This window comes from Mustela putorius, unplaced genomic scaffold, assembly GCF_011764305.1.
Source record: "Mustela putorius furo isolate JIRA1106 unplaced genomic scaffold, ASM1176430v1.1 tig00000873_pilon_pilon_pilon, whole genome shotgun sequence".
In the NCBI taxonomy this organism is placed as follows: domain Eukaryota; kingdom Metazoa; phylum Chordata; class Mammalia; order Carnivora; family Mustelidae; genus Mustela; species Mustela putorius.
The window spans coordinates 4,712,879-4,734,159 of record NW_025421504.1 but is presented as its reverse complement, the minus strand read 5'-3'; the positions used below and the strand labels follow the sequence as shown (position 1 = coordinate 4,734,159).

Sequence of the window (21,281 nt, the reverse complement as noted above, 5' to 3'; positions counted from 1 at the left end):
TGGGATCCTGACCTAAGCCCAGGGTAGGCACTTAACGACTGAGCCACCCAGGTGTCCCCAGAGCTCAGCTTTTTAAAATACCGACCTTGAGAATAACACCTGGACGTCATTTCTGTTAGAGGGAAGTATGTTACCCACATTTCTCTTAGAGATTAAAATGTTGACTGTGAACTTTGAGAAAAGTCACGTGAAAACCATCTTAAGTTGTTGAGTGTAAGGATTTTTTTCATGAAAATTCTATAAATGGGGAGGTTTTCTTTTTTTCTTTTCTTTCTTTCTGTTTTTAAAAAATAAGCTCTTTGGCGGAATTGCAGAGATTAGGGCGCCTTTAGTGTCTGTTAGATTTCGAGGATGTGAGCCTCCCAGAATTGTTCCTACCCAGATGAGGGAAGGAGTGTGGAACTCTGCTAGCGTCCTGCCAAGCAGTCTCCCAGACAATATTTGATACAACAGTCTTTTTTTGTTGTTTTAAGATTTTATTTATTTATTTGATAGAGATCACAAGTAGGCAAAGAGGCAGACGGAGAGAGAAGGGGGGAAACAGGCTCCATGCTGAGCAGGGAGCCCAATGAGGGCTAGGACCTCAGGATCATGACCTGAGCAGAAGGCAGGGGCCCAACCCACTGAGCCACCCACGTGCCCCTGTTACAACAATCTTTTTTTTCTTTAAGATTTTATTTATTTATTTGACAGAGAGAGAGATCACAGTAGGCAGAGAGAGAGGAAGGGAAGCAGGCCCCCCTGCTGAGCAGAGAGCCCGATGCGGGACTTGATCCCAGGACCTTGAGATCATGACCTGAGCCGAAGGCAGCAGCTTAACCCACTGAGCCACCCAGGTGCCCCTGTTACAACAATCTTAAGTGGACTGGATACTTTCTCCTTTGCTAGTGAGTGAACAAACAGGCTTAGAGTTCTACAGCTGTTTCTTGTTTTTTAAAGAACCATAAACATTTTGTGGGAGTGCTGTTGGATATTTCAGTTTGATTGAGAAATAATTGAGTTACGAGTAGCCCAGGCGTTCTTCACGAGGGTGGAGTGCACTGATGGGTGCTGCTGAGTATCCTGCAATGCATGACAGCCCCCACCACAGAGAACTAGCCACCCAGAATGTCAGAGCTGAGGCCGAAGCTTTGTATTAGATGGACTTGAGAGCTCTGGGCTCCAGTCCCAGCCTGTTACCAAATAACCCCACCGGAGCCTTATTTCTTTGTAAAATAGGGTTATTGTTTTCCAGATCTGGCTATACATCTAAGGCTGGAGAAGTACATTTCCAGCCATGGTTGAGAATGACCCTGGAGTGAGGCCCAAGTATTGTGTGGCTGCCCCAAGAGCAGTCCTACAGGAACAATTAGATGATCTGATCCACTTTTAGCTCGGGGAATTTTTATTACAGCAAGATTACAGCACTGGCTATTTATAAGTAGCTCTTGGGGCAGATCTATAATCCTCTACTTAAAAAAAAAACTGATCTAGCTCTGTGGATCATGTTTACGCAGAGGAGAATGAAGGAGAAAATGACCTTGTGTGGAGGTGCCTCCTGGCAGCAGGTTCCTTTGTACAGCTGGCCTTCAAAGGGATGTCCCAAAGAAGTAACTGCACTTTTTAAAAAAGATTTTTACTTATTTGACAGAGATCACAAGTAGGCAGAGGGGGGCGGGGAAAGCAGGCCCCCCGCTGAGCAGAGCCGGATTGGGGCTCCATCCCAGGACGCTGAGACCATGACCTGAGCTGAAGGCTTAACCCAGTGAGCCACCCAGGCGCCCCAGTAACCGCACATTTTATTGACACTGGAATATATACTCCATACATACTCTGCCATCAGGCACTTCGTGTGGGGGACTTTGTCTTTAAAAGGGCAGGAAGTGTCAGTCAGGTCCGAGATGCTGGGTACATCTAGGCACTGGGTATCAGCAGTTTTTACCTTGGAAGGAAAGTTCTTTTAATAAAGTAGACAAGATTGAGAATTCTTATGAGGGAAGTAAAGCAGAATTTTGTAAGGACAAAGTGGCCTGCGTGTGCTAGAAGCGTCAGCCCTGGGGGCTGGTGGATTGGCGGGAGCTGAGTCCATGATGATCTGAAGTTATCCCTGTCTGAAGGCAAAGAAAGGCCTTTCTGTGGAATATGGATGTCTGAAACTCAGTTCCCAAGTTCACTTTAAGGGAAATTTAGGCCAGATTTGAAAGTGAGCGGCTTGAGAATTAACCTGTGTATATCTTGATTTTTCTTTTGCCAGGTACAGTCCCAGCCTTGGTTTCCAAGGCTGGAAAGGATCCTGCGGAGGCAGATGGTGGCCGAGTCCACTTCCCTGGGCCCGAAGCGGAGACTTGTATGTAAGTAGACCCCTTTCAAATAGACTTGGGTGGGAGGTTTGTTTGCCGCTCCTGCCCCGGGTTTAGGATTGTGTTGGGGGCAGGGAGATTTTAACATGGGTTACTTTCTTTGGCTGGATGTCTGCAGTGTGTGAAACAGAACGGAGCTTCTCTGCCTGAAGTAAGTGAGAGGACCCCTCCCTAGTTGCTTGTCGTCTCTGTTTCCATTTTCCGTGTCCCTAGGAAGCCCCACGAGCCTGTGATGGTTAGTTATCCCTGTCCGAACATCTCGGCTGAGGGGAAACCGTCTACTCTGAGGCATCGGGGTTTGGCTCTTGCTCTTAAAGGTTCAGGCTTCATCGGGAATCAGCCTGAATGGACTCCAGAGGGAATTGTTAACCTCACCGAGACCCCGGTGGCATGCGTCATCGCTCTGCAACTTGAAAACCAGTAGTGTGGCTGCCCTGTCACACTCTGGGCCCTTGATCAGTGGTCGTCCTCAGGGCACAGGCTCTGAGAGGGGGCAGACACGGGCAAGTAGCCCAGTTTCGGGTCATGTTCTTACTGTGGAATCAAAGAGTGCTTGTCCCATATTTGAAGGAAATGAATGCACTCTTTGAAACTGACGGGAATGTCGGATGTCTGCCAGCTGTGGCAGGACTGGGACCTCCCTCGGCACCACATTGTGACATTCGGGAAAGAAGGGCTGCCGTGGCGCCAGCAGAGCTATTTGATTTCCAGGTGCTTCGTTCACACTACCAGGGAGCTCTCCTAGGGGTATCTCGGATCCTTTCTGGACAGCGTAATGGGCATGGCGCTGCTCCTGGCATGGCCCAGGGCTGAGTGGGCTGGCGTGTGACCAAAAAGTACTGGGCAGGGTGGTTGTCTGGCTTTGTTCTCATTTAAATGCCAGGCTTGGAGTGGGCAGATGGCCTTTGTTGTTGAAATTGGGAGGTATGTATGGGCTTTTTGTATTTAAGGTCACATAATTGTTCAGTCACCAAGGAAGCTAGATTTGGGGTGGGATTTAATAAGCCTGAAGACTGGCCCCAGCAGTTTACAGCCTGTAAGTAAAACAGTAAAAGGACGTGGTAGGGAGTCTGGAGGTCAGCTGCTTGCATTATCGTTGATCCAGAGATTTGACTGCTCTGTGGGTCTCCTGTAGACCTTCAGGTTTGACTTGAAAAGTTTTACCTCCAGAAAAGGGTTGAATGAGACGGTCTCCATTGCTTCTTGGTGTTTCTCCCCTCCCCTGGCCCTGCTCCCTTGGCGCCTCAGCTGGGGAGGGCAGCCTGCTCGGAAGCGGTCTGTGCCCGACGTTCGGTTAGAACGAGTGCTGCGACGATTGCCTTTCCTTCTCTAGATCTGGCTTTCAGTTTTGAGGCCCGCACTTGACTGGCCCGTCACGCGACTCTCCTTTGGTCTTGCAGGTTCTCTCCTCCGAGACGCCAGATGGAGCCGCGCTGCGTCTGTGCGAACTGTTCATGCCCATAAACCGAGGCCCCAGAGGGAGAACAGTTGGAAGGAGTCTTTGGATTTTCTCTTCAAAAAGGAACCAAATAATTTGACAGTTTACCCCAAAAAATACCTGGCGGTTAGTCAAATCAGGGCATAACTAGGAACATGGAGCTGATCTGGGTGTGAGCGGCGCACTGGCAGGAAGGCGGTGATTGTGAACAGAGAATGACGTGTATGTGCTGTGTTTTGGGGAGTGTGAGGGGAAGCAGGTGTTTGGCCTAGAAAGAGGTTTCTCAGAGCAGATTTCTTGTGAAGTTAACGTATCTTGGGCTTAGGATTTGAAGTATAAATAAAAGTTTTTTAAAAATGTGATTCATTTTGAGAACCTCATAAAGGGATTTTATTCTGTGACTCAGCAAACGCATTCTTAAATGAAGGTTTCACCGAGTACTGTTTTTTTTTAAGAGGGGCAGAGGGAGGGAAAGTCACAAGCGGACTCCACGCTCATTGGGGGGCTCTAGGCCCAGCGGGAGTCTAGTTTCTCTCCCTAAGAGTGGGACACTTAACCGACTGAGCCACCAGGGTCCCCCAACTTCCACAGGATGCAATCAGATGTTTTACAGGTTTCCCACTAAATTGATTTTCTGCTTCTCTTAATGGGTTACCACCCACCAGTGTAACTTTAGCATTTCTCAAATCTAATGGATTGACGAAGATTCTGATCGCTACAGATGTGAGCGGAACAGGGACAAGTGAAATGTCCTGGATACAAGGAGTTCAGTCCTGACTTGGGCGACGCTGGCTATCCTGACTTAGGGCAACTGGATTTCTTCACTAGCAACTGATAGTAAGGGTCACTGTCAGATGGCGGAACGGACTGACCATACCGTGTTTCCCACATTTGACATTTTCTTCTGGACCAGTGATTCTATCCAGAGAAACATACTTAGGACACTGCTGTCCTTGAGACTAAGGGACATTTCCATGTTGCCAAGCTTAAGAGAGGCCGTGGCCTCCCGCTTGCTACTCCCCTCTCGTCTAAGCTGCTTCAAGTAGGAAGCAGTTTCAAGTAGCTGCCTCGGTCGTGAAAGTCCAGACCTTGGATCACATACTTGAATTTCTAATGTAGAATTTTGATTTTGCTGACAGTTACCCTCTTGGTAAGACGCTGATAGGATCTACCTTCCAAAACCACAGAGCCAGAGGACTGGTCCCAGGCCTTGGTGAATTAGCCAGTGGTGATCAGTGCCACCTTGGGAAGGTTCTTGATGTAGCCAGTGTAGCGGGTCAGACTGGAGCTACTAGTCACAGGGCCAGTAAATCCCAGGGCTTAAGGGCTATGTGCAGGTGACTTGGTTAGTTGAGACTTAACCCTTCCAAATGAAGCCCCTGTGCTCTAAAACTGCCTGGATTTACTGAAGCCGCGATGTGAGGTGGGGAGTTCTTCACCTGATCTTGCACTTCAGTGGCCAGTGGTAATGGATACAGTGGGACTTCCACAGGTGGGCAGCCCTCTTGTGCACTCGACCCCTGTCAAATTACCAGGACTGGCCCATGGTTCTTGAATTTTCTGAGTGATCTGCCTGCTAAACACTGGTGTGCCACCCTGTCCCTGTCCCCAACACACAGAAAAGACGCAAGGGTCATCCTGTCATTTATGCAAGTACCTAGTTCAAGTTACATTCTGCCTTTTGCGCTCCCACTTCATCATGGGGCAGAAGGAAAGTGGTCATGTCCTCGGGTGGTGTAGGCATGTCTTAGAGTCTGACGTCGTGGAGTTGCTGGGAGGCTGGACATGGTCGTGGGAGGGTCTGGCTGGCGAGTGTGCGAGCTTGCACTGCTGCTTGACCCTGGTCAGTGGAGATGTTGAAGTCGCCGCACCCACATTGTCAAGTTCTCTACCAACGGCTGGCTTTGAGAGCCTTTGCTCTGAAGTGTGTTTGCCCTTCGCTGGTGAGGGTCACAGTCTCATATTACATTTCCTTCAGTTTTCAAACACCCAGCAGAGCGGTCGTCTCCCTTCGCCCAAGGTCAGGATATCTGTCTCCAACCTCGAGCGGAGTCTTCTTGGAGAAGCCAAGAACAAGATGGGGTGTCCCGCAATGAACAGGCTTTGGAAACAGTCAAGTCCAGCTCTCGTGCTCCCTAGAGAAGAAGGGGTTGGTGGAGGGGAGCTGGAGCCCTTCTCAGAGGCTGAAAAGACTGGGGGCCACCTAGGCCACGTGAGGGGCCAGGGAGGGTGCCCACGGGTCCACAGCTCTGCAAGAACAAAGGGCTTGGGTACCTCAGGGTCAGCGCTGGTACAGTCGAAGGATGCCGGCCTTGTGCAGTTTCTTCCACAGGGTGGCTTCCAGGGACAGGTCGTGGTTCACGTAGAAGATGAGTGGCTTCTTAATTCGCTCGAAATAGTGGTCTGAAAATTTCCAGTAATTGCTTGTGATGAATCCATAGGCACTAACCTGGACAAGGACAGTCACTGAATTAGCATTTACTGAGCTCTGTGCAGATAGATTTGTGAAGTGACATGAATTGGGAAAGGCACCCCCCCTTCCTTAATGCTGTGTGGAAAGCACAGGCGAACAGTAGTCGGAGCTCACGCTAGCGGCAGGCTGTGCGATCTTGTACATGTTCTCTCGGCCTCGGGAGAACCTCAGGGGTTCTCCCCATCTCACAAATGGGGCAGCGCTCGGGGGTAACCAGCCACGTCCTCAGTCACGAGCTAGTGAGTGGCCAGGCTGGGCTTCAAAGTCAGATCTGTGATTCATGATCAAAGCCATGCTCTCTCTCCATTGTTAAGTGTGAGGTGGAGTAGTTGTTGTAAGGGGAGCGCAGGCGGGGGACTGCTGCTTTAAAAAAAAAAAAAAAAAAACTGGGAAAAGGAAGGGGACAGTGTCGTGGGGTGGCCCTTGGCCACCGGCTCTTGTGCTGGCCTTAGTGGGGGTCACTGCCCTTTGAAAACTGCTCCTCCACCTCTGCTGGGTTCTTGGGGGCGACCCTGGGAACGTCTCAGGCAGTGATTTCAAAAGCTCTGTGTGGAAGGCTAAACCTGCTGCCCAGCTCAGTTCTAGAATGTTCTCCCAAAAGGATGTCCTTATCCACTCCTGTTGCAATTTTGCTTTCATAAGAACAGTTTGATAACATGCTCCTTAAATACCACAGGGGTGAAGGACAGAGGTCCCCGGGCAGGCGGCTGCTGGAGGAAGGTGAGGCCCAGCACCTGTCCTGGGAAGGTCCCTGCCAAGCCCGCGCGGAGGTAACTGGGGAGTGGCACTCCCTCCCGCCCCTTCCAGACACCCGCTTTTGCTCCTGTGGCTGGAGAATCCCTTCCCCATAGGGGCAAATTCCCTCCCCAAGGGTGCAGGGGCAGGGCCAGTCCCAGGCCCCCTGGGGGTGACAGGCCTCCTGTAGGGCTTATCAGGTCACACCTGCCCCCTGCTGCTGTGGGCTCCTCAAAGAGAAGGCCTCTTACCTGGTCACAGGTGTGCAAAGCCGTCAGCAGCATGAGGGCCCCAGTACTAGGCATATATAGGTCTCCAAAATTTGTGTTAATCAACTTTGATTTCAAAAACCTGGAGAGGACAAGCGGCATCAAAACTCAAGAAAGAGGTGTAGGTCTCAGTGGATGGTTGTGCCCCTACGCTTTCCAGCGACCCATTCCGACTGGCTGGAGAACCGTTCAGAACTTCCCGGCTCTTCCCCATTTAGGAAAAAACCCAAACAAAGCAAACGCAATCGTCTGGGTAACAGAATCAGGTGAGAAGAGGCGCAGGCCTGGGCAGAACCGCAGGTACAACCCTTCCCTCGGCCCGCTCTAGAAGCGGGCACCCAGCCTGACTGCCCTTCTCCGCTACACCTTGCCTTTGCCCCTGGGCTAAGTAACCACAGTGGCTAGGGGACGGGCGGCCTGTTGATCTAGCCTGGAACCTGTGTTTCTTTCCCCAGATTTCAGCCCAGGAGGAGTCCTTAAGAGGCACATGAGCAGAGCACCCAGGGCCTGGGCCCGGAGTCACTGGTGAGAGAAGTGTGCACACACTCTCAGAATCCGAGTGAGGCCACACCATGGTGGCCACCCCGGATTCACATCTACGCTTTGCCAGAAAAACCACCTGGCCTCCTGGAGAGTCTGTTTCTTCCTCTGTGGATGGCGCCCAGCTGGCTCCAGTCGGGCCACCCAGAGCCACACCCGCCACCCTCCACCTGCTCTGGAGGGGGCCAGCAGGGGGCGACAGCAGGGCTTCTCGGTCATGGCGCTATGGACGTCCAAGTAATTCTTGGTTGGTTGCAGGGGCCTTCTGTGTACGGTATCCCTGTCTCTGCTCGCCAGTGGCGCTTACCTAGTGACAACCAGAACGGCTCCAGAGAGGGCCATGTGACACCGCCCCCCACCATTGGAACCGCTGGTAGGAGAGAGGGACTGAGGGCGGGAAGGAGGGGTGAGAGCAGGCTGTTATTCCCGGGTTCCTCCCTGTGGTCGCCTTGGAATGCCCGCGTTTGGGCCCAGAACAGGTTGGCCGTCCCTGTGGGTTCCTGTCTGGGGCGTACAGCCTGCAGTGACGGGTTGGTGTGCAGGGGGATGGGAGGGGGAGCTGTTCTCTGCGTACACCCCCCCCCCCCAACACCTACCTCTCTCTCAGGTAGCTGATGAAGTCTGGATGTAGTAGCTTGAATTTCCTGGCAGAGGCTTCCGGTCCGAAGTAGGTCTGAGGCCTAGGACCCACGAAAGAAGTGGGTCCGAAGTAGGTCTGAGGCCTAGGACCCACGAAAGAAGTGGACAGAGCGGCCCGGGCCGTCGTAGGGCAGGCTGGGGAGCGGGGCGAGGGGAAAGGCGCTGGGCCTGCGGCGGTGCGTGCGGTATGGGCGGGGCTGGGCGTAGTAGCGGGAGAAGGGCGTGTAGAAGGTGGCCGGCAGCACCGTGGGCACCACGTGCGGCTTCCCGCTCACCAGAACCTCGGTGGGCGGCGTGTAGGTGAGCGAGGAGGGCGGCGTGAACAGGGACGGAGGGGTCGGGAAGGAGCAGTTGACCCGGGGGTGGTGGGGAGGCGGCGGGAGCAGGGGGAAGTAGAGAGAGTCCGGCAGAGGAGGGGGCTCCCGGGCCGGGCAGGGGAAGGAGCAGGGGAAGCACTGGTTCTGGGGCAGGGGTGCGGTGGGGGGCTGGAAGAAGGGGGGTTCCTTCAGGAAGCGGGGCACGTAGGGGGCGATGTAGGAGGGGACGCCCCGAATGGGCCCGATGTAGGAGGCTGAGGTGGCGGGGCTGCGGGAAGGGGACCGCGGGATGGGCACGGGAGGAGTCTGCGAAGAGTTTCGGGAGAGGGATTTCAAGCCAGACTGGGAAGGAGATTTGGAGGTGGGGGGCGTGGGGTTTTGGGAAGACCCTCGGGGCACATGTTGGATATGAGGGCTGGGGGTTAGGGACGAAGCCCGGGAGGAGGGCTGTGAGGCAGTGGGGGTGACAGGGTGAGAGGGGGGCCGGGAGGAAGAGCCCCGGGTGGGGGACGGGGAGGGGGCTGCGGCAGCAGAGCTGGAGTTGGCCTGCTGGTTGGACGGGACCACGTGGTTGGACCGGGACTGGGAGGGGGACTGGGTAGGGGACGGATTGGGGGTATGGGAGGGGGAGCTCATTGGTGTTGGGGAGGCTTACGACCACCCGATCGATGTCTCTGAGCCAGCCCCCCCAAGGGCCCAGTCCTCCCCGTGTCACAAAGCCCACCCTCATGACCAGAGGCCGCGTCAGGAGTGATTGTTGGCTCGTCATGGGGCGGAGGGTTGCAGGTGGGCCAGAGTAAGCGGGCCTGGCCTTTGAGGGCTTAATCCCTAAGGACCTCAGAATCTGCTCTTTCGGGGGTGGGTGGCCTGGTCCCGGAGCACTGGCAGAGGAAGGCTGGTCTTTGTGGCCACAGAGGTGGCAGGGGTACCTAAGGACTTGACTCTGGGACGAGAAAGTGTCTCAGCGCCACGGGGGGAAGGTCCGGCTGAGGCCAGGACAGGGTTCAAAGGAGCTGGACACCGGCCTGCTGCCCAGGAAGGTGCGGGAGAAAAGTCAGAGTGCCCTTTGTTCTCCTCGCGGTCCCTGGGCCCTTGTCATCTGCTCTCCACTTCCTGGGCACAGTCCTGGGAGGATGCCCACCGGGACGAGTGGCGTGGATGCCAGCCCCCCCAGCCCCACTTCGCTTCCAGACACTGTGCTCAGCTGGCCAGCAGTCAGGAGCGGACAGGCACGGCCCGTGCTGCCGGCTGCGGGGGGCTGTGTGTGTTAGGGGACAGCAACCCTTCGGGGCTACAGCCTACCGCCTCAGGTGGGCTCCTGGGGACCGGGAGGGCTACCTGGGCTCCTCTGGGGGAGGGAAAAGAGCACAATTCCCCAGGTGTCTGTTGAATTGGGGATTTTCTTGCTGTCCTCACCCACCTTCCCACCCTGACAGTGGGTCCAGCAGTGCCACATCCCACACCAGCTTGGCCACTCACCTGTCCCCTTTATCAGGGCCCTCGGGGACATCCACACCCAGAATGGCCGATCTCAGCATCACATAGTCCCGGATGTCAGAGGGGATGAAGATGTAGTGCAGGTCCTGTCGGGGCGACAGAGACACTGACCCAGTCCCTGCAGCCCCCCGAACAGGACCGTGTCCTGCTCAGCCTGCCACCGGGTTCTGCCACCCGTCCTGATGGGAGAACTTCTGCTCTCTGCCTGGAACCCCCCCTCACTGGTCTCCCTCTCCTGGTTTCAGTACGTGCTCGCAAATCTTCGGGCATGCTGCAAGAGGCGCAGCTTCCTTGCCATCCCCTTGAGTGACTAATGGATAGAACAAAGCCGAAGGGCTGGTGTGTGACCTTGGGGACGAGGCCGTAAAAGGCACTGCAGCTTCCTTGAAGCGAACTGCCACGATCTTGAGGACACTTTAGTGGCCTTGAGAGGTGCCACCTTGACTGTGGCCTCCGTCAAGCCTTCAAGTGCCCGTAGCCCCTGCGGATCCTGGCAAACACCCAGATCCTGAGCTAAGACCACCCTGCTGAGCTGTTCCCAAATTCCCGACCCCCTGAAACTGTGAGATAATAAATGTATGTTGTTTAAAGCTACACTAAGTCTGGGGTGATGTTAACACCGTGGTAACTCAGGCAGGTAGTGTGGCCAGAAATGTGCTCTTTCTTGTTTTGTCAAGAGCTAGGAGAGGTCCTGCTGTGGCTAGGACACTCCTGAACTTCCTGCTTAGAGGAGGAAGCTTCTAGAAACTCAGCCCAGTCCTATCTAGCACCACAAGGCCCTGGAATCTCCCCCCTTTATGTGACACCCAGACGGCTCCTGAAAGCAAGAGCGGTGTTCCCGCAGCTGGGAACAGTATCAAGAAGCTGGAGGCGGTAGGCGGCCTCGGGTTCCGGCTCCCCTGCTCCCTGGCTGGGCACACAGCCCCGGGGCCTTTGAACCTCAGCCTCCCTCACAGGCTGCTGTGGGGTCAGGAAGGCCACTCAGGGAAATGGGAGACAAGCCCTAGTGCTCAGGAGCTCAGGGGGGCCTGGCGGCAGCTGACTATTTCATAAATATATATATATATATTTTTAATTTATTTGTCAGAGACAGAGGGAGAGAGAGCGAGTGAGCACAGGCAGACAGAGAGGCAGGCAGAGGCAGAGGGAGAAGCAGGCTCCCTGCCGAGCAAGGAGCCCGATGCGGGACTCGATCCCAGGACGCTGGGATCATGACCTGAGCCCAAGGCAGCCGCTTAACCCACTGAGCCCCCAGGCGTCCCGGCAGCTGACTATTTCAGCGGCCCCATTGCAGGCACCCAGCATCCCGGCACAAGCTCTCTGCCTGCTGGACTGGGGCCACTTGGTTCGCCACACAGAGGGCGCTCTGGGAACTCTGGCACTGACCGTCCCTGACAGTGGCAGGCCCATCGGAAGCCTCACCTGGCCTTGTGGCACGGAGGTGAAGCCGAAATGCCGGTAGGAGATGAGGGAGTTCTTCATTGTGTTCACGGTGAAACCGTAGAAGGAGGTCTTGGTGCCCACATCCTTCTCGAAGCCTTTGATCACAGCACCATTGAGTCTGGTCCAGACAGAGGCCCATCAGCCTCCCGATGGTCACACCATGCTGTGCTGTACTTCCGCACCCGTCCCCAGGCCTCTGGGCAGACCATGTCCCTTGCCCAGGGAGGCACCAGCGCTGGTGGCCCGTCCCATCCAGCCCATCCCCATTCCTCCAGACCTCAAGGAAATGGGCACATCTGGCCCTGGCGGCTCCCCCCCAACCTGCTCGAGGCACCCACACTCCACCTTCAGGGTCTGTCTCTCTGTATGCCTTTGTCCGGGCCCGCCTGCCCATTCCAGGGCTGCCCCTGCCCGTGGCCCTCCCAGAGGATGCTCCCCCAGGGGCCGGTGGGGACTAGCTCCGTTTCCCGCTCCTCCCCACCTCCTGTACCCTATACCTGAACACGTAGTCATGGGCGTCGATGTTCAGCCCCTGGCGGGAGCCATTCAGAATGCCTCCGTTCCCCACCACCGCACAGCGAATGCACTTGGAGGGCGGCTTCCCGGAGGCGGCGTATAGCCTGGAGCTCTCGGAGCCATTCAGGAGGCTCAGGGTGGAGTTGATGGCTGTGGGTGCCAGACAGGGCAGGGTGCCATGGTGGGTGGGTGGGTGTGTGTGTGTGTGTGTGTGTGTGTGTGTGCGCGCGCGCTGTCCCATGGGTCGGGGCTGTCCCGAGAGACTGTTTCTGGCACGCCACCTGCCAGAGGCCTGACAGCCCTAACCAAGGCAGGAGGGTGGTGGGGGAGGGGCGCGTTGAGCGCAGTGTCAGGCTGAAGGGGGGGGTTCGGCTGCACCCTCAGTCACCTCAAGAACTTGAATCACTAGTCCTCTCAAGACTGAATGTTCCACAGTAAAATAATCTGAGGCTCGCGGGGCTTGGGGGACAGAGTGAGCGTGGGGGCGGGGTCTATGGGCGGTTTCCCACTGCGGGAACCACGGTTGGGCTGTTCTTGACCACCTTTGGACACTGGTCCCAGGAGTTGCACATCAAACCCTCCCTGACCCCTGGTGCTGGCGAGTATAGCAGGTGTCACACAGCAGGGGGGGAGGGTCCGAGCCCGGAGACCTCTTTGGGAGCAAAGGGGCGGGGTGGGGTGGGGTGGGGGTCCCCATAAGGTGCTGTGAAGGCAGGGTCGGCACGTGGGCCCAAAGCAGGAGGAAGGGATTCTCTGGGGTCAGAGGGCTGGGCAAGAAGCAGCCGCTTCCGGTTACCTTGGCGGGAGAGCCCCTGCCAGCCATAGGGGGCTTTATGCTGGCTCAGCCTGTCCCAGAGCTCCTGAGTGAAGAGGGCCCCCGAGAGCAGCACTGGAATGGAGAGATCGAACAGGGTGCGGAAGCGGGGGTGCTTCTGGATGGCCTGATAAAGTGGGTGTTGGCAGTGCGCGCTCTGTGGGGCAGGAGGCAAGAGGGCCAAGCTCCATTAGTTGGGGGCTGTGGCCGGTGGGAACCTTCCTATGGGAGCTGCAGACCCCTGCAGGATGGTTGGGGGGGAAGATCTGCTCTTCCCCTCCGGACTTGGTCCACCAAACCTGCCTGCTGAGCTGGCTTGCGGCATAGCAGCGTGGTGGGGGTCAGCTTTCTGGATTTACCCAAGCCCAGCCCTCTCTCTGTCTCTCCTGGATGCCACACTATCCAGGGCCTGATGGCTCTGGCCTCCTGCTCCTTCAGTTCACACCTAGGGAAACTGTGGGGCACCTTTCCACCAAATGTGTAAGACCTTTGAGGGAGGAATTCCAGCCTGGGCTTTGGAATCCGTCAGTCTGGACCCAAGTCCTAGCTCTTGCCATCCTCACCTGCCTGTAGCCCCTAATGTCTGAATCCCTCACTGCCTCGGCCTGGCTGGGGCTCCCCTTCCCACTGAAGGGGGCTCTTTGCTAGGCCGGTGGTTTGACCAGGGCAGGAAAGAGCTATACGGTAAGTTCTGCTAACAAAGCTGGAGGCCCAGGCTCACTCACCCCGTGGTTAAGATCTGCCACGCTCTACTAAACACGTGGCCCTTGGCCTTGGAGGAGACTTGACGTTTGCTTGTGCGAGTGGACGTCAGAAAGATGGGAGTCGGGAGTCACTGGGGAGCAGTGGGAAGAGGGTTAGAACCCTGAAGTGCTTATCTGACGGGCACATGTGTGCGCACCTTGCATGTTCCTCGTGGCTCCCTCGGGTTGGGCGTGGGTCTCTGCATTTACTCTTTGCGTTTGCAATGACAGTCACCCAGAGGCAAACACAAAGTTTGTGTTATGCTCAAATTGTTTCCTATGATACCAGTCTTGCTGGAACAAATTCACATTTTCAAAGCAGACATTCTAACAGAACTGACTACTAATTTCACTACCGTTCAGTTCATCTCTGGGGTGTTTTCCAGGGCCTTCTTTAAGAGAGGCCAGGAGAAAACTCCTCAGTCTTTGTATTGGGAAAGGCTGTGCTTCAACTGGGCAGCTGGCTTGCTATTAGCTCATGGACACAATGGCAAATTTCCTCTTCCCTGTGGCCACCAGGAAGCTCAGGGCCAGATCTATGGCCTATCCCTTACACCTTGTGGCCCATTTTCTATGCAGTTATCTACATGACATTGTTTGATTCTCCTACCTTTATACTGCCATTTCTTCATTTTATTCTATGTTTTTGCCTTGTTATGTGTATCCAAAAGCCACCCGGAATCCTTTTTTTTTTTAAACCTGGTTCAGATATGTTCGCATCAAGCAGCTCAAGGTGCACAGGGCTTTAGGAAACTTAAAGCTCCCATAAGATGCTTGAGGCTTCTCTTTGGCCTTGCGCGCCAAGGGTCCACCCTGCCTCTGTTCTCAAGATGGGGACCCCCCTCACCTGCCCAGGGCTACTTGCTCCATCTCTGTACAGCTCAGCTGTCGCTATGTTCCACGCACAGTGAAACCTTTTCTCCCCTAAGGCCACCCTAACAAGTCCCAGGTTGGTGTCTTGGGCACAACTCTTAAACCTGAATGAGCCAGGACCTGACCTCTCTGCCTCACTGTGTCCATCTATAAAAGCTACATGAGAGGGGTGCTGTGGGGCTTTTGCACGAGGCAACACGATTCATGATAGAGCAGGGCCCAGAAGGTTCTCAACCCCGTGGGCAAGGATGGAGCATCTTTCCAAAGTTTGCTCGTCTACTCCATGGAGAGCCGTTTAAAAATTGTGTGAACTCCATAGCAAGAAGGTATTTTATAGTAAGAAGGTGCCTGGCTGGCTCAGTCTGTAGAACACGTGACTCTTGATCCCAGGGTCCTGAGTTCAAGCCCCGCGGTGAGTGCAAAGAGTACTTAAAAATAAAATCTCAAAAAAAGGGCATTTTGAGTAGAATATCAAATTCACAGGTCTTTTAAAGATAAATTATAAGGCTTCCCAAGAGCTCTTCTCCTGGCTACGCCCCTTCTCTGCTCCTGGGGTACAGGGAACCCTGGCGGCCAGGTCTGGCTGGCCACTCAGCTCGAAGCTTCCTGTTTATGGGGCCCGGAGAGCTCCCCCCAGCAGTCTCACCAGAACGTTCTCACTTGCTCTCTTTGTCCCCACCACCCCGCTAACTGGAAGATGCTCGAAACTGCCAGGACAGTCGGCCATTGTACCTTTCTCGGTCCAGCGTTTGATGCCTTGTGTCCAAAGAATGCTCGAGATGATGTGGCATTCCTGGGGGAGAAGCAGAAGTAAAGCAGGGCTCAGACCTGTCCCTCGGAACCTTCTGTCTGATTCTTAGCTCCGGGGGCTGGTAAAGCCTGTCAGAGTCAAAGATGGCATGCCTTTGATCTTGCCGTGCTCTGATTTGGGCCTATGTCTCCCACTTTAGGAACAAAAATATTGTCACATTAGGGGCTCCTGGGTGGCTCCTTGGTTAAGCATCTGCCTTCGGCTCAGGTCATGGTCCCAGGGTCCTGGGATCGAGCCCCACATCGGGGTCTGTCTCCTTCTCCCTCTGCCTGCTGCTCCCCCTACTTGGTCTCTCTCTCTGTCAAATAAATACAATCTTTTAAAAAATATATATTGTCACATTAGTATATTTTGCTCAGCTCTCTAAACCCAGAAATCCAAGAAATCCCATGGCAAGTGGCAAAAATGTAGAGTTTACAGAATTGTGAGATCTGGTTCAAGGATGAAATACACTAGGCGAGCTTGCCAGACCCCTTCCGCCATCTGAGGAAGCTCCCTGCCAAGTCCCCAGAGACAGACGGTCGGTCTCAGATGACATGGTCCCCCTTCCCCTTGGGGTCGGTCATCCTGGCTCCTGCCCTCCCTGTGGCTCCCCACAGAAGACACATGTCTGAAGGCTCACTCCCTAGGTTTATACCCCATGGTCTAGGGAAGTTACTTCTAGAAGCCTTGGTGTCTATATCTGGGCAGCAGATATAATCAAGTAATTCATTATCATTATTAATTGTATCACATCTCCAGGGTGCCTGGGTGGCTCAATCGTTAGGTGTCTGCCTTTGGCTCAGGTCATGATCCTGGGGTCCTGAGATCAAGCCCCACATTGGGCTCCCTGCTCGGCGGAAAGCCTGCTTCTCTCTCTCCCACCCCCACTTGTGTTCCCTCTCTCTTTCTGTGTCTCTCTCGGTCAAATAAATAAATAAAAATTAAAAAAATATATCACATTTCCAGTTGTTGGAAGGGTTCACACAGAGACACGATATTATCTCACACGACAAGTGTCCTCTAAATGGTAGCTATTGTTACCTCAAGGAGGAAGGCGAAGTACCTTGTTAGGACAACCTCTACGACTGTGTCCCTTCCGGAGGGAGGGAAGGGGCCCGTGTTACTGCTCCGCCCCTACTCCCACCTCCCAGACGACCCCTGCATTGGGGGACACGGCAAAGAGCGTGGAAGGAATAGGGGCCTTTGTCTACTCAAACGGGTGTCGGGCTTCTCCTGGACTCCTCTCTGCCCCGGCCCCCACAGCCACAGGGAAGCAGGTGGGGAGGGCTTTGGATCACCAGGCTGTTGGCAAGGAAACAGAGGCCTCTTGTTCCTTGCTTCTGACCTGCTGAGCCAGCTGGGCCACAAGGGAGCCCGGGACCTGCCTCACTTTTCAGGTGAACCCCCCGGGGCAGAGGGGGAGGGGCGGGGATGCTCCCTTGCCCCATCTGTCCCTTTCCCCCTCAGATGGCCACCTGCCCCCCCACCCTGTGGCTCCTCTCCTCAGTACCACAGAACAGCCTCTCAAGAGGAACCCGGACCCCAGGACACAGCCTCAGGGGAGGTTCCCCCGGAGCATCTGAAAGACACCTGCGCCCGGGGCCTCACCCCTGCAGTTCTGATCTGACTGGTCTAGGCCTCCTCGCCAGGTGATTCTCATGGGAGCTGGGCTTGAGAACCAGAGGAGGGAGCTGCTGGCCAGGGCAGCTTGGAGACCAGAGGGATAGAGTTGTGGGTGAGGGGCTGGGGAGCCCCCCTCCTAGTTCTGTTTTGCTGCCCTGAACACCCCAGTCTCGGGGAGGCCTGCTTATCTCCAGAACCCCCCTCGGTGCTCAGTGACTTCTCCCAGCCCACCTTCTTAGGAATTCAAGGGCTTCTAGACACACCTTCTAGATGAGCCCAGAAGAAGTGGAGAAGGGAGCCAGCTCCCCTATGGTCCTCCCGCAGGTTTCACTGGCCTGAGGAGAACTAAGGACCTTGTACAGTAGTCCTCCCCTACCCTGGGGGTAAGCTCCAAGACCCCCAGTGGAGGCTGGACCGTGGACAGTACGGAACTCTGCGCTCGCTCTGTTTTTTCCTCTACATGCAAAGGAACGCTAAAGTTAACTTTATAAATGAGGCACAGTAAGAGAAAAACAACAATTGATAAAATAGGACGATCATAACAATAGAACGTGAATGTGGTCTCTGTCAATATCTGACTCTGTGAATATCACCCTTCTTGCCCCTGTGGGAGATGACAAAATCGGAGGGGGGGGGGAGTGATGGCCGCACTGTGACTTACCGTTAGTTCAGGCTCCTACTGACCTGCCTGTGGGGGCGGGGGTGGGGGTGGGGGAGGCCGATCTGCTTCCAGACCTGATTGGGGGTGAGTGACTGACACAGAGGAAAAGCCAAACTGCATATAAGGAGGTAGCCCTGCGGTGCATTTCCCATAAAACAAAGTCTACTCAATTTGGATCTACTCTTAGGAATTCTAGGCCCCTGGATGTCCTTTCTTTTACAAAATAAAGGACAACAGACACTGTCAGATAACCGCGGGCGGGACCTATATCTATCCTTACCACCACCATCCCACCCTTAAAAAGGATTTTCTTAAAAATTACTTTTTTCCCTCTTATTTATTTATTTATTTATTTATTTCACACACACACACACACACACACACACACACACAGAGATCACAAGCAGGCAGAGCGGCAGGCAGAGAGAGGGGGGAGGGAAGCAGGCTCCCAGCTGAGCAGAGAGCCCGATGCGGGGCTCGATCCCAGGATCCTGAGATCATGACCTGAGCTGAAGGTAGAGGCTTAACCAGGCTAAGCCACCCAGGTGTCCCCAAAATTGCTATTATGTTTTAAAGATTTTATTTATTGGGGTGCCTGGGTGGCTCTTTTGGTTGGGTGTCTGCCTTCGGCTTGGGTTGTGATCTCAGGGTCCTGGGATCGAGCCCCAGGTCGGGCTCTCTGCTCCGCGGGGAGTCCTCTTCTCTCTCTCCCTCTGCGCCTCCCACTGCTTATACTTTCTCTCTCTCTGTGTCAAATAAATAAATAAAATATTTAAGGAGAAAAAAAAAGAGTTTACCTATTTATTTGACAGAGAAAGACACAGTGAGAGAGGGAACACAAGCCAAGGGGAGTGGGAGAAGCAGGCTTCCAGCGAAGCAGGGAGCCTGATACAGGGCTCCATCCCAAGACCTTGGGATCATGACCTGATCCAAAGGCAGAAGCTTAACAACTGAGCCACCCGGGCACCCCTCTTTTTTTTTTTTTTTTTTTAAGACAAGTCTAGATATCCTAATGCCTGGAAACTCCTGACCCAGATTCTTCTGCCACAGGTGAATTCCCGGGGCTGGCTTCCCCTGTCCAGCCTGCAATGACAGGCCCGCAAGTGCGGAAAGACCAGGCCCCAAGGCACCCCAGTCCCTTCCCAAGCTCTCCAGGTGGCCAGGCCATCTGCTTTCCCACCCCAGGGCCCCAGCGGGTGGGACACCCAGCCTGCTCCCCGCTGCTCCAGACCCAGCCGCCCCCCACCCACGCACCCCCTACAGCGGGGCCCTCCTGGCCAGCCCCTGGGGCTCAGCCAAATCGCAAACCTTAGGGGAACAGCAAGAAAACGGACACATTCTTGGCTGGTATGAGCTTTTTAAAAGATGAAAGACCTTTCAAAACTTCCGTGGAGGCACAGTGGATGTCCCACACCCTCATATTTGAAGTTTATTAGATATTTTCAAAGGATGTTGAAATGTGTTTTAAAACTTCACGTAAAATTCACAAAGGATTCTTTCTTAAACCACACCTTCCACCTTCCAGGCCCTCGCCTGCTGCAACTCCTGACTACGCTCAGGTGTAGTGGCTCCAGGTCCCCGCGGCCAGAACCGCTCTGTTGTAGAGCCACTGGGTTCCTAAGGACTTGCAGGTGTTCTCGTGCTGTTTTGCAACTTTAGATGCCTCCGGACCGCGTTTCCTGAGAACTAACAACTAACTTGCCTTTCATCCCGTCGGTTTGGTGAGGAGCGCGCAGGTTGGGAGGCGCTCGGAAGGCAGAGCCCGGCCTCGCGGGTGGGCGAGCCTGTGGGGGGCCCTGGCGGTCCCCCAAATCCAGACTCCTGCTCAGCTCGATTCGCCTCCCGGACGGAAAACCAAATTCTTCCGGGGCTTCCTCAGTACCTGGCACCATCACCTACCGACGCAGGCTCGGAGCTTCGTCCTCGCTCGGCACACATGCAAGGCAGGTGTGCGCTGGGCGAGCAGGAGGGAGGGGAGCCGGGAGGCGGGTGTTGGGGGGGGGGGGGCTTGGACGGAGCCCGGGATCGGCCGCGGTCCCGGGGGGAGGCCGCCGCTTCGCCGGAGCGCGCGCAGACGGCGCTTTATCAAAATAAACGGAGCGAACGGCGCGCGGGTCAGAGCGGCGACCCGGCGCGGGGAGGGCGCGGACGGAACTGGGAGTCTTGGGTCCCTCCCCCAAAAGTAGAATCAGAGAAATGTGACATTAGCGAGGGACGGTTCTTGACAAAAACGAGGCTGTTTTGTCCGACCCCGACGACCCTGCCAGATCTGGACAAAGTGTTTGGAATCACGGCCGGAGGGTGATTCCCACCCTCGAGGCTCCGCGGAGCGAGTAGCCAGTGCGCAAAGGGGCGAGATTCCCCTCGGGCCCCGGCAGAGGCTGTGGGGCCCGGGTGGAGGCTTTGGGGACAAAGGGCCGCGGCCCGAGTCCCCGCCGCTAGCCACCCCAGGGAGGCCGACGCGGCGGGCGGACTGAGGGGCCCGGGCTGGGCGTCCCGTGCGTCCCCCGCGCCACCCCCCACACCCCCCTGGTCGGACGGCGCCGCAGCCCCTACCTGGCTCCGGACCGGGGCCCCGGGTACGGCCCCACTGCCGAGGAGTACAGAGTGAAGAGGATCCCCGAGCAGGCAGCCGCGAGCAGGAGCAGCAGCCAGAGGAGCTGGCTGCGCGGGAGCCCCATGCAGCCCCGGCCTGCGGGCGCCCCGTCCGCCGCCGTCCCGGGCCGAAGGGAGAGGCCCGGGCGGGCCGGGCCGGCCTCCCGGAGGCGGCCGCCCAGCCCCACCGGCCCTGCCCTCCTCCAGCCCCCGCGGCGCCTCCCCGCCCAGCAGCTCTCCTCCTGCCCGGGCTCGCCGCACCCTCGGGGGGGTGCGTTGGCGGGTCCCGGGGGCGGGCGTGTCGCCCCCTCCCCCACCCGCTCGCGGAGCCGCTCGCGCCCCTCCGGCGCTGTCCTCGTTCCCCGGCACTTGGGCTGCGGGCACCTGCGCGAGCCGGGGTTTGGCCCGGGCGTTGTCCCGCCGCGGTCAAGGGCAGGCGCGCGCGGGCCGGGGGGCTGGCGAGCGGGGCGGGGCGCGGGGAGACGCCGCCACCTGCCGGGTGGGCCGCGCACTGCTGGCTCCCGGCCTGCGCCCGCGGCTTCCGGACGCCTGACGCGGGGCAAGCCGCGGCGGGGGCGCTCCCCCTCGGAGGGACCGTCGGGACCTGTCGGTCCGGCCCTGGCACCTGGGCCCCGTCCAGAAGTGCGGGAGAAAGGACGGGCCGGGGAGGATGGAGGAGCCGACCCTGGGTCGGCGGTGGAAGGGACAGGGAGGCAGGGCTCCCACAGGCGTAGGATGGGTGGCCGTCCCGGGCCGCCGGGACCCTCAGTCACGTTGCATTCCGTTTCCAAACCCGGGCCAGCCTGGAGCTCTCGGCAGCAGAGAGACGGCCTGAAAGGTCCCGCAGGGCCTCTGGTGTCACCAGATGGGGCGTCACCTGGAAGGGCAGGGCAGCTCTGCACCCGCCCCAGCCCGCGCTCACGAAGAGCCCTCCACGGGCGCGAGCGGCAGGTGGGACCGTATATTCGCGGAC

At 56.3% G+C, this 21,281-nt stretch overlaps 2 protein-coding genes and 1 non-coding gene across 5 annotated transcripts; 1 reads left to right on the top strand and 2 right to left on the bottom strand.

Moving 5' to 3' along the window:
• Window positions 1-2,058: 2,058 nt before the first annotated feature.
• LOC123393547 lies at window positions 2,059-2,140 on the top strand. Its single transcript, XR_006608377.1, has one exon. It is a non-coding gene; the product is annotated as a small nucleolar RNA R38 (small nucleolar RNA).
• Window positions 2,141-5,408: 3,268 nt separating this feature from the next.
• Window positions 5,409-20,752, bottom strand: ST6GALNAC2 (ST6 N-acetylgalactosaminide alpha-2,6-sialyltransferase 2). 3 transcript variants are annotated; one of them, XM_045085849.1, is made up of 10 exons: window positions 20,270-20,748; window positions 15,369-15,429; window positions 13,003-13,177; window positions 12,188-12,356; window positions 11,670-11,808; window positions 10,230-10,333; window positions 8,391-8,516; window positions 7,237-7,336; window positions 6,052-6,226; window positions 5,409-5,912 (listed from the first exon to the last, which is right to left on the bottom strand). In XM_045085849.1, exons 1-9 carry the CDS (start codon window positions 20,392-20,394, stop codon window positions 6,059-6,061), a joined length of 1,167 nt encoding a protein of 388 aa, XP_044941784.1. In that variant the 5' UTR covers window positions 20,395-20,748; the 3' UTR covers window positions 5,409-5,912; window positions 6,052-6,058. The 3 variants fall into 3 exon arrangements, with proteins under 3 accessions (XP_044941784.1, XP_044941785.1, XP_044941786.1); XM_045085850.1 differs by having other exon boundaries at window positions 8,391-8,474; window positions 20,270-20,747; XM_045085851.1 differs by lacking the exons at window positions 5,409-5,912; window positions 6,052-6,226; window positions 7,237-7,336 and adding an exon at window positions 7,343-8,101 and having other exon boundaries at window positions 20,270-20,752.
• Window positions 8,516-10,199, bottom strand: LOC123393527 (extensin-like). The gene has a single exon (XM_045085852.1). The coding sequence runs from the start codon at window positions 9,384-9,386 to the stop codon at window positions 8,517-8,519; it is 870 nt and encodes a 289-aa protein (XP_044941787.1). The 5' UTR covers window positions 9,387-10,199; the 3' UTR covers window position 8,516.
• Window positions 20,753-21,281: the final 529 nt, after the last annotated feature.